General features: G+C 34.1%; 1 protein-coding gene across 9 annotated transcripts in view; it reads left to right on the top strand.

Moving 5' to 3' along the window:
- The window catches only part of LOC149776921 (uncharacterized), a 90,492-nt gene extending 78,429 nt beyond the window's left edge, over window positions 1–12,063 (top strand). For 4 of the 9 annotated variants that reach the window (XM_089941631.1, XM_089941632.1, XM_089941633.1 and 1 more), the window contains 2 exons: window positions 9,613–9,743; window positions 11,219–12,063. In XM_089941631.1, the coding sequence (XP_089797757.1) occupies window positions 9,613–9,743; window positions 11,219–11,691 (604 nt within the window). In that variant the 3' untranslated portion in view covers window positions 11,692–12,063. Of the gene's footprint in view, window positions 1–3,376; window positions 4,636–9,612; window positions 9,744–11,218 lie in introns of those variants that run through there. The other 5 variants (XR_016416134.1, XR_016416136.1, XR_016416132.1 and 2 more) reach the window with 5 other exon arrangements.
- The last annotated feature ends 268 nt before the right edge of the window (window positions 12,064–12,331 follow it).

The following is a 12,331-nucleotide window of genomic DNA, read 5'->3' as shown; positions in this document are numbered from 1 at the left end:
ATCACTGAGTTCTTTCTCCAATTCAGGGAAAGAGGCAATCTCAGTCCGACAAGCCTTATTGGATTTTGGCATTTCTTCTAATGCTGCTTTGCTTTTCTGCCATTCCTGTACTTGTTTCTCATTCACAAAAAATTCACGTGGTGCAGCACAGTTGTTTTTTGCTTCTGCATATTCAATAACTTTAAGTTTGAATGCTGCATCTTAAGCAGAACGCTTTCTTTTACTTCCAACACTATTCATTTTATCTGATTCAATTGAATATAAACTTCTAGAGAGATTAAAGTGAAATAATTTCTTATAGCGGTAGTATACTATTTATATACCTTATCCTGTAATTATTTCCATGTGTGGTTGGTTATCAATTTGTATTTGATAATTATTTATCATTGTTGTTTATTTGTGTGTGTTTTTTAAACTACCGGTAGTGTGATTCAATTGATAAAAATATGATTGGTTTCAAGGTGGACATTATACAAGTATTGTGACAGTTTATAACTTTGAGCAGAAACCATGTCCACTACCATATCTCATTAAACAATACATCTGAGAGTTGGCATGTATTAGTAAAGTCATTGGCATTGTGCAACAAAACAAACCTATTATCCCCGAGGCATTTACCACAGATTAAGCATCTGGTAGCTATTGTACAACACTCTACCGCTAACAAACCACTTTGCTTTACAAACAACTAAACAACAGTAGTATATAAACTGTGGCTGCCGATTACTTCTAAAACACCTGTCAAAGAAATCCCACAAATTATATTGTTTTACAATTATTCACGTTGACTCGTATATTGCCCTGTTGTTTACCCTTCCTAAGTGTGTGCGCAACAAACCCCTATGGAGCCTCTCACTATTGTTCTGTTAAGACTATCGTACATGTATTTCTACTCTCGATCAAAATGCTTGTCGTATATACCTTCAGTATCGTAATTCTTTTATTTTTTTACGTAGATTCTTTTCATATTTACACTGAAATAAGCTAGCGTGCATTTGTACGATACCGTAGAGTTTAATGATTACTAATTAGCTGAGGGTTAAATACTTGACTGGAGATTACTGATATGTCGGTTCTTTTGGAAAATACACGTACCACCGTGGCTCAAATAACACGTATGGCTGCATTTTCTGGTGGATGGTCATCTGTCAAAATAGACGCCAAGTACGTTAAAACATGTTTTTCATTCATTATCCTACCACTTAAGTTAGAAAAAAAATATTTGTTTCACTTCACGACAGTACAAATCTTATGAGCCATGTGGCATCATTAGGCATGTGATCTCATCTTCGGCAGAAACAATAAATACTGGAAATTGAGGGAAAAAAGCATAAAAAATTTCAGACTTGGACCTTGTCCCACAGATAAGACGATCCCCCTTCTTCCAGGCCTTATTTTTTTCCTAAATTTGTTGGCTTATACACGAGTATATACGGCAGATTTGTTACATAATTGCTTTTGAGTTTAAATGCTTTATAATTATTAAATAATTCTTTATAAAGCCATTGCTATCTCCCACCACACTGCTTATGTACACTAGTACTAAAACAAAAAATTTAAAATTAAGATCATGCTACTATGTCAGAATGAATTACAGTCAATCTAATAAATTTATCTGTTAATACACACATGAATTTAATGATATAATTAATTTCACCATAATATAGTGTATTGTAACGTTTTCATTTCACATCTAGACAAACAAGTCTGCTCTGCATTATCAGAAACTTGGTGTTGTGACAGACACTGTGTTCATATAAAGTCACTATGCAAGATTGAAAAGCATGTTCTATCTCACCTTTATTATTTATAAAAAGCATTTTTAAGTCTTGAACTCTGATATTTTCAATATATAACACATGGGGTGTTACAATACCGATCTGTGTGCCTCTCGCAATATAATATACCATTGGCTACCCAGTCATGTTGGTATTAAAAGTAATGAAAGAGTCGACCAAACTACCAAGAATAGCCCAAGCTCTATAACTGCTCCAGTGGCCTAGTGGTTAGAGCATCTGCCTCAGATGCGGGAAGTCATGGGTTCCATACCCAGCCGAGTCATACCAAAGACTTGTACAAAAAAATGCTAACAACTGCCTTGCTAGGCATTCAGCATTAAAAAGATTAGAGTTAGGACTGGTCGGCCTGGTGTCAGGATAACGTGACTGGGTGGGACATCATGCTACATGTCTGCAGCATGATGCTCCCAGTGCTAGACATCACTATAAACTGCCACACTGCAGATATCGTAGCGATATGACTAAAAAATTGTTAAAGCTATGTTAAAAATCCAAACCACACACACACACATGCATAACCATCTAATTAAAAAATACCATACACTGATTTTAAACCTGTTATAAAAAAAATTCTTACTTCCTAAGTGGCAGTCTTCATGGCATGATGCTGTTAACAATAAGCTTAACAAGCTCCATGTGGTCACACACATCCCCACTTAGGTGAATTGCCACCTTCCTGCAAAACCATCTATAAGGATGAGGTAATTCTTGCTCAAATTAAAATTTGTTATCCTTATGTGAGTAACTACTTATATATATATATATATATATATATATATATATATATATATTAAATGGTGAAAATCTGCAAGAGTGCAATTCTTGCAATGAACCCTTTACTGTGAAGCACTTTCTTATAGCTTGTTTTGATCTCCATTCTACATGTGATTGTCACAACAATTTTCAGCACATGAAGAAGCTTATTGATCCAGTAAATGTATTTTGTATTTTAAATTTTTATTCTGAAATATAGTATGTGTGCATCCTAATTAGTTTGAGATTTTTTAATGAACATGTCAACTGTCATCCACCATAAATATTTTTTATAGTCTAATTTTGATTTATACACATCATTTCATTGCCGATTGATCGAAAACCTTCATATATTATCCTCGCCATCTCATCATTTTCTTTTTTCTTTTTATCGCAAGTTGATAAGCAATCCATAAAACCTTTTTTGTGGCACTTTATAGCCTTACAGTACTTGTGTGCTGTAAAACCACAAGAATCAAGCATAACTGTCCCCTGTTCTAGAAAATTAACTCCCTTTATTCCTAATGGAGGGGAAATTTCTCAACCTTTATTCTTTTCATTTCTAGAATAGATCCTGTGTGGACCAGCAAAATATTCTTTGTATTATTGTTACTTATTTTGCTATAAGTGCACCATCTGAATGGAGGGTAATGTAATGGAGATATTTTCACCAGAAAACATCTTATGATATCTAGTTGGTCCTTGTCACGTTTGCCTGCCCACAATTATGTAAGTCAGGAACAAATGAATGGGTTAGCGCCATGAGTATGTCAACCCTGCACTGTCGTAGCGATTCGTGTTTGTACAAGAGTTCTCTTCGTTAGGTGTCAAAACTCGCATGTAGACGTTGGAAGCTTTGTGCTAGAACAAAGGACCCTTGTTGCTGTTGTAAATCTCCCCGCGTTGACAGATGGCCTGAGGCTCGTCTGTTAATCTGGACCGACTGGGGTAGAATTGATATCCAATCAGAACTGAGGAAGGGTGGGGCCATCAATTCGAACCAGAATTTAACAGTCATTTGAGCTGGGAACGAATTAGTGATTGTAAGCCTTCGTACTGGTCAAGTAGAAATATACTCACTCTGGGAGCCACTTGTGATTTGGTGGGAAAAACCTTGGTACATTCAAGGACAGAAAGCTTCATAAAGGTCAGTGAGTTACTTGCTCTATCGTTGCAGAATGTTACGGCATTGTAATTGTAATTATATGCAGTATGTATATTTACTTACTAGAATCGTTAGTACATAGAATTACCTTTGTATTGTTTAATTTACATGCATACTTGAGAAATGAGCTATGATTATGTAGATTGCTAGCTCATAGTCAGAATTAATATTCTAATTCACTATCTGGTTACTTCATGGTAAACTATTGTATTTATTCATGTGATATTCTAGATTTTGCAACTGTTGAATTGAATTGTAACTTTAGAAATGGTTGCAGTGTGTAAAATTAAATAATTTGGATATTTGTGTACACTTGTGGGAGTGTAATGTACAGAAATGCATCTGATTGTTGTGATATTGTTGAGAATAATGAGATTAATTATATATATATATATATATATATATATATATATATATATATATATATATATATATATATTGATGTGACGCAATTTAGTGATGTCTGTATGATAAGTAGGATACCACTCTTTATTGCAATGTTGTTTTCTATAAGAACATGTGTGTTTTTTGATGTGCACAAATGCATGACTGAAGATGTAGATAGCCTTTATCTGATGATTGATTGTTGATGTAGTGTGAGGCGAGATGGCTAACACAAATGCTAATGTCCTTGTGTTTTTCACAGGAAGCTTTTGGGGACAGAACTACCGGGTAGTCAAGTCCCGAGTCTCAGAGAGACAGGATAGAACAAGGCAGTAGGTCGAGAACAAGCCTAGTTGCTGGAGAAAGAGAGAGAGAAGGGGGAGGAGAAAAGGAGACAAAAGGGGAAGAGGATAAGAAGAATCGCAGTACGGAAAACGCCGGAAGGAGGAAAGGAATTAGCAGAGTAGAGCACAGATGAATAGAAACCAAGTACAGGGGAAAACCATCTCATACTATAATCACGTGATGAAATAGGTTGTTAAATGGTCGAGAGGAAGAAGATTGGTTGAGAAATTAATATCGTTTAATTTATATTAAATTGTTACTCTTTTGAATTTCACCTTTGTGTTCTTAATAATTTAATTGTCGGTATTGCTGACTGGGGGCTTGGAGCTTTACCTCTCTCTATCACTAATTTCACTTCCTACAAAAATGAGCCAGGGTGGGAATTCCACAGTAATTCAAATAAATATTAGGAGCATCCCACCCCAACGCATAACAGTGGGTCACATAGAACTTCACAGTCCTAAATGAAAATGGTTCTGATCTTCAAGCCAATATTGCCATCACTATGGTGGCCTTCTTGAAATTCACTGAAAAATAAAGTAAATAAAAAGAAGTGATAAACTGGAAATTCTATTCGGATAGTGGAATAAAGTCCATTTGAAGGACTCTTGTTTTTATTGTGTGTGTGTGTGAACACTAAGTCAACCAGCTGTTTTTTGTTTTGAAAGTCTAATAAATGCTTCTAGAAAAACAAATTTACTTTCTTTTGTTCAAATTTTTTAAATTTCCAGTTTTTTTCCTACACTTACATGAGTAGATAACTTCTCACTTGCATGCATTGATCATTTGGGACCACAAAACTCGCTTTTGTTATTCTAAACCACACATACGATATTTTTTAGTTAGGTTGTTCTTATTAAACAAAAATAAATTGATAAATATTACTAAATATTTGATATATTTAGTATTTAATATCCTATATAAATGAGGTTGAGCCAAGTGTCAAGCAAATTGTGGAACTTGTAATTGCTTTTCAGAAGGCAGTTAAGTTTTAACAATTTCCAGGACTTGTATTAAGTTTTTGAAAGTCATTTATTATATACATGTCAGCTAGTGATAATATATATCATACATTGTCATTAGATTAGACGAGACATATATATATTTGGTCATATAGATCTTAGATACCTATCCACCACGACCATCCACCGCCATAATTCAAAACTGAGCATCCCTAGAAAGGAGTTTATTTACCTTAATCTACTGTGTCCTTAGCAATATAGTGTGAACATCATAACACTGTCACAATCTGGATTAGATCACTTATTGCAATACTATTCACAGGCAAGACATTAACACCCTTTTAAAAATGGTTCCAGCATTTCACAGATTTGTTTTACCATTGCCAACAAGGTTGGGAGGGGATATAGCATTTTTTAAATAAATTTAGTTAGTTTGTTTATTCATGTTTTGTTTTACACTCAGTAGCTCAGATCATATACCTATGAAAATATGATATAAGTAAGTTGAGTAATTCTGTCACAACAAAACTAGGTTACTGTGAACTAATTTGCATGCTTGAGTGACTTAAGGCATTTTGTTATTTTTTTATTTTGCAACATCAGTATCTTATATCTACTTTACCTACATTCGTAAACTTGGCATGTGAATACATCTGGATGAAAGCAAAGAAATAATTCCAAACTATGCCACTGTGACCTAATTTGCATGCTTGAGTGTGAGTTGCATTTTCAGCTGTTCGTTCTTACAACTTAAGTATCTTGGATCCTATTTCACATATGCTCATGAAAAATGCATGTAGATACATCTTGATGAAAAAATAACTGGACCATTCCAAAATTAGGCCACTGACCTAATTTGCATGCTTGAGTGACATATTTTGATCTCTTCATTTGTTACACATAATCTTCAACCCTATTTCATCTACACTGTTGAAATGTTTAATATGTAGATACATCTCAATGAAATTGACTTAGCCATATAAAATCCAGGTCACTGTAACTTGATTTGCATACTTGAGTGACCAACATGTGACTTACGCAATAGTTGCATTCCAAGGAGTGATCACATTACTCAAAATTGTGTGACTCAAAATGTTTGGATTCACTGCCTTTCAGTTTTTTTGAAAAATACATAATTCAGTTACCTTTAATACCATCCATTTGAGCCATTTATGAATCCTAATTTGTTTGTTTTCAGCAAATGAAATAATTGTTTTTTAGTCTTCATTAATAAAATTAAATTTAAAAAAAAATCGTATGAAATCACATTAATGCAAAATTTGCATTAGTCAAACTTGCATAAGTTGGTTAATACCTGTAAAAACAAAAACAAGCATGTAGATGCATGTCAGTGAGGTACAGTAAAACCTGTCATGAGCGACCTCTGCTATGAGCGACCACCTGTCATTTCCGACCACAATCGTAATGCACGGATCGATTTTACTATATAAACGCTCTGTTATGAACGACCACCTGCTGAACGCGACCAGCGACCGCGATTTCTTGGCAAAATATGCATTTTGACACTGCTATGAATGACCGCATCGCCAAAAAATCAAAACAGATTGACACAACTGACCTTAACTTAATCCTTTGTAAACACTAGAGCTCGGGATAAATGTAGTATGCAAACAAAGTGCACATTAAATAACACTATAGTTGAACAACCATATATCGGGATAAACACCTCTAACCATCATTTAATCCTTTGTAACAAAGACTGCATAAATAGCAAAGATTGCTCTAATAAAGTATTTAAAAATAATTTGTCTTGCTACAGTACCAGTTTTGTGAAATTTACAACTCCAGCGTACGGTGTCATTTGTAAACTGCAGTAAACCAGACTAAAGTACATGTCACTAACCGCCATTGTAGTGCCGAAGTCATGTGAATAGCCAGTAAGAGTAACATCAAAGGGAGTAATGATGGATATACGCAGTCAATTTAGAGGTTTGTATTTTTTCTTTATCTGTATGAAAACTCACAAAACGCCGGTAGTCCTTATGTCCAAGTGAGAAATCGTTTGAAAGGACTTCAGTGTTGGTTTGAGTACGTCGTTTGCTTTCCAGTTAATCCATAATGCCTGGAGGGTGAATGAGCTCATTGTCTTTAATACTAGTAAGTGAGAATCATTTCCAGATTTTTTTAAAATTATTTTTTATTTCTTTTGTTAGTGTTTCACCAGGCCACAATCTGTTTACGTGGGTGCAGATGGTCGGAACATTTGTTTATCGAGCTATAACGCTGTTGATTTAAACTTCGTCTCAGAATAAATGTACAGTATTGTTTCCTGATGAGTTAATTATGTCTTTTGGTTTCATTCATTGGTACATAATATATATTTATTCCACAATTCCCCAAAACCTGATCAAAACCGATAGTCTTTATAACGTCAACACTAATAACAACGGCAGAATCTCCGCTGAAAAAAAAGAAAAATTTTAACACTGGAAGAAAGGATTAATGTCATTGAAAGAAATGAAAAAGGCGAGACCACAAAATAGCAGTCAGCTTAAGCGTCGGTAAAACGCAAGTTCAGAATGTAATCAAAGACAAGAAGTCCATTAGAAACGAATGGCAGAAAGGTGCACAAGCACAGAGGAAATATGCCACGGCACGACGGACAGTTTACGGAGATCTGAACGAGCGAGTATGGGAGTGGTTTTGTGTCGCAAGCAGTAAAAACATACCAGTAAGTGGGAAGTTGATTCATGAAAGGGCAATAATTGAGATACATGTTCAGACCAAATAGCTGAGTAAAACATGTCAACAAAGAAGTATAATGGATTTCTTTAAAAAAAAAACAAGTGAATAAGTGTATAAAATAAGATATATACATCATATCTAACTGTTAATTTTTTGTATATATTAATGTGATGTTGAAATATAAATTTTATTCTCGTTTGATAGATGTATATCTTTATTATATAAATATATTTTGAGAGGAATGCATGCATCATTTAACAAGATTCATGAATAAAGGATATGATACATGTACAGTGAGTATGGGTATTATTTATTTTTCAACAATGCTAACTATTGACCCTGAAAACCAGTCCATTTTCACACACCTCTTATGAGAGACCACCTGTCTTGAGAGACCGCTTTTGGTTGGCAGAAGGGGCGGTCTCTCATAACAGGTTTTACTGTATTTCAATCAAAACTAGGGAATTGTGACTTAATTTACATTGTTGATTAACTTTTGTATTTTCAGCTGTTCATTCATTTACTTTAAATATCCTGGACCTTGTTTTACTTACAGTCATGAAAATTGTCACACATCTCGAGTTAAGTAACTCAACCATGCCAAAAACTGAAAATTGTCACACATCTTGAGTTAAGTAACTCAACCATGCCAAAAACTGAAAATTGTCACACATCTTGAGTTAAGTAACTCAACCATGCCAGAAACTGAAAATTGTCACACATCTTGAGTTAAGTAACTCAACCATGCCAAAAACTAAAAATTGTCACACATCTCGAGTTAAGTAACTCAACCATGCCAAAAACTGAAAATTTCACACATCTTGAGTTAAGTAACTCAACCATGCCATAAACTGAAAATTGTCACACATCTCGAGTTAAATAACTCAACCATGCCAAAAACTGAAAATTTTCACACATCTCGAGTTAAGTAACTCAACCATGCCAAAAACTAAAAATTGTCACACATCTTGAGTTAAGTAACTCAACCATGCCAAAAACTGAAAATTGTCACACATCTCGAGTTAAGTAACTCAACCATGCCAAAAACTGAAAATTGTCACACATCTCGAGTTAAGTAACTCAACCATACCAAAATCTAAATTGATTTTACCTCATTTTTAAGCTTGAGGGATGTGAATTTTGAACAATTATTTTATTACATTCTGAATATCTTGGGCAGTATTTTAAGTAGTCTTGTGCAAATTTTGTAAGTGGATGCAGCATACCAAACACTATTTAAGTGTGGCCATATATTCATGCTTTAGGGACCTTTTTATAGAAATCTGTTCATGACATCATTAATATTTTCACCCCCATTTAACATACACTTGTAAAAACTGGAATATAGAAGCATATCAGAGTTTGTAATCATACCTTATGACAAATAGATCCTTGTGGCATAATTTTCACACTTGAGAGAATTTGTTTTGTTTTCAGCTATCAATTTGTCAACAAAATTTGTGTTTATGAGTAAACACCTTGTTTGTACTTGTTTTAGATACAGATTGCTCCTAGAAGGATGTGACCCATGCTGTCGACGGAGATGGCGTTATTACAGTTTGATAGACAAACTTCTGGCTGATGATCCAACGTTGAAGCAAAAGAAGGGATGCTTTGTTCAATCCAAAGGTTAGATTATATTTATCTCCTGTTTGTTTTCAAACATATGATATAGAATTAAACATCATTTTAAACTTTGTAAGGCAGGAAGTTCCATAATAATGAAAGATATTACTTTTTGTATGAATGTAATAAATTATTCAGTGCAATAATGATTACATACTTTATACAACATCATTTTTAGAACCGTTGAAAAACAAGTTGATAACAAGCATCTAAATTCCAGAGATCGTTTTTCTTGTCACTACAGCTGTATGCATTAACAAAAGCTAATGTTTTTGTTCTAAAGGTTTGCTCATTTAACATATATAATCTTACATGTATGGTCATTTCAGGAGATATTTACGAAATAAGTTGAATAATAGACACATTTTGTGGCCATGTTAAGTGAGAGATTGAAACTATTCAGCATTTTTCATAAATTGCATTTGAAATAAGCACCGATACAAAAGTTTAATTATTGCATAATGAAAAGCACAGATTTTATTTTACCAAAGCACATAATAATATAGTGAAATGGCTTCTGTATTAAATATGCTCTCATAAGTCCAACTACAAACAATATAGACCCTGATCTGGTGTCACATAATGCACTGGCAGATCATTGGCTATGTTGTTTGTTCTACTGCTTGCTTCAAACAAAGAGCATAGACCCAGATCTGTTGGTGCATTATGTAATGGCAGACCAGTTGGACTCATAAGCAATCACAGATCTGTTCAACTCTTTATTTTCTTGAATGTATTATATTGTCCATTTATATATCTTATTATCCATTAATGTATCTTATTGTCCATTAATGTATCATATTATCCATTAATGTGTCATAATGTACATTAATGTATCATATTATCAATTTATGTATCATTGTCCAATAATGTATTATAGTATCCATTGATGTATCATGTACATTAATGTGTCATAATGTACATTAATGTATCATATTATCCATTAATGTGTTATATTATCCATTGATGTATCATATTATACATTAATGTGTCATATTATCCATTAATGTATCATACTGTCCATTGATATATCATATTATCCATTCCCTCTATGTCAATATACTTGCAATACTTTGGTTCTGCAAGACATTTTGCCAAAACCTTGAGATGATTATGGATCCTGGTTTCTGAGAAGTCCCAGTAAAAGCAAAATTTAGAGAGTAATTTAGACAACGAAACTATTCTGATAATGTCTTTGTCAGTAATTTCATTCATAGACTTGCTAAATGTTGAATCTACTTTTGTGTGATTCTTTCCATTTTTCTTGTCCAGGCTATCTCATCACTTGTCATGTGATGAAAACTGGAGACAACGCTATAATATGTATGCAGTAGTGAAAATATTAAATCAGTTTTGGAGACACCAGCTCTGCTCTAATATTATGGTATAGTGTTGATTTTAGATGTGTGATTTGCATTATAGCTGTAAATTGGTCAGCCTTTTTTTCATTTTTAAAGAATATTAGTATATCATTTCAGATGGAACAACCTCTGTTGTTACAATCCCTTCATCAGCATCAGTATCATCAATTCCATCCACACCAAGACCATCAACATCAGCATCAACATCAGCAATTACCCCCAAACGACTCCCACAACCATCTGCTCCATCAACTAGTTTCTCTGCTCCAGAGAGTGGAACCCAGACACAGCCATCACAGGAGCAAGCAGGGCCTCCAGAGAGTGGAACCCAAACACAGCCATCACAGGAGCAAGCAGGGCCTCCAGAGAGTGGAACCCAGACACAGCCATCACAGGAGCAAGCAGGGCCTCCAAAGAAGAGGCTAAAGAAACCAAAGAAGCCACCTGCTTGGTTTGTGGCTTTTGCTGAAGAACAAAGGAAAATGTTTGCTGAAATCAAGGAACTCCAACAAATTTCCATCCAAGTTGCTAAAGAACGGACTGAACTGTTGAAGACTTTTATGGATGCTGTCTTGCATCATAAGACGTGAATTTTAGATCATGTGTTTATTTTTAAAACAATGTAATAAATTATGGGATACCAGCTGTTGGTCATTTTACCAATGAAATGGAATGCAGAATTGGAAGCAAATGAAATGATGAATACATTGTGCAGAAATCAGAGTGCAAATTCAGGATGCAGAATGATGAGTGATAAGTGGTGGTCATATTAACACCATGATTAGCAGTTGTATATGTACTAGTTTTATTTGAACAAGAAACCGTAAGAAAAAATACACTTAAGCTGCATTTTTTAATTTATTGCAGTTGTTGTTATATTTTTATTTGTCATAAATTAAATGCTGTCTTTGGTATTTTATGTATTTGCTATTGTATTAAAGCACAATTTTTAATAAAACATGATATGAAAGCAGTTGTTCCATGTTTAACACCCTTGATAAAAGAAAACCAGACTCCAGTAAAATGCATTTCCATTTTGAATCATGTGAATCAAAATGAAAGGGGACAATGAATGGAAGTGATAAATACAAGGTCTGAATGTATTTCTGTGACTTTAAGATAAAACAGCAAGATGAAATGCAAACTAGAATGGAATGCAAATGACGCGCAAATGAAATACAGATTTCCTAAAATTAGCCATTTTACAGACTATACACCTTGATATGAGCT

This window comes from Sinohyriopsis cumingii, chromosome 18, assembly GCF_028554795.1.
Source record: "Sinohyriopsis cumingii isolate HCF-2022 chromosome 18, ASM2855479v2, whole genome shotgun sequence".
Classification (NCBI taxonomy): Eukaryota; Metazoa; Mollusca; class Bivalvia; order Unionida; family Unionidae; genus Sinohyriopsis; species Sinohyriopsis cumingii.
Note: the sequence above shows the minus strand (reverse complement) of the source record. Positions and strands in the feature narration are given on the sequence as shown.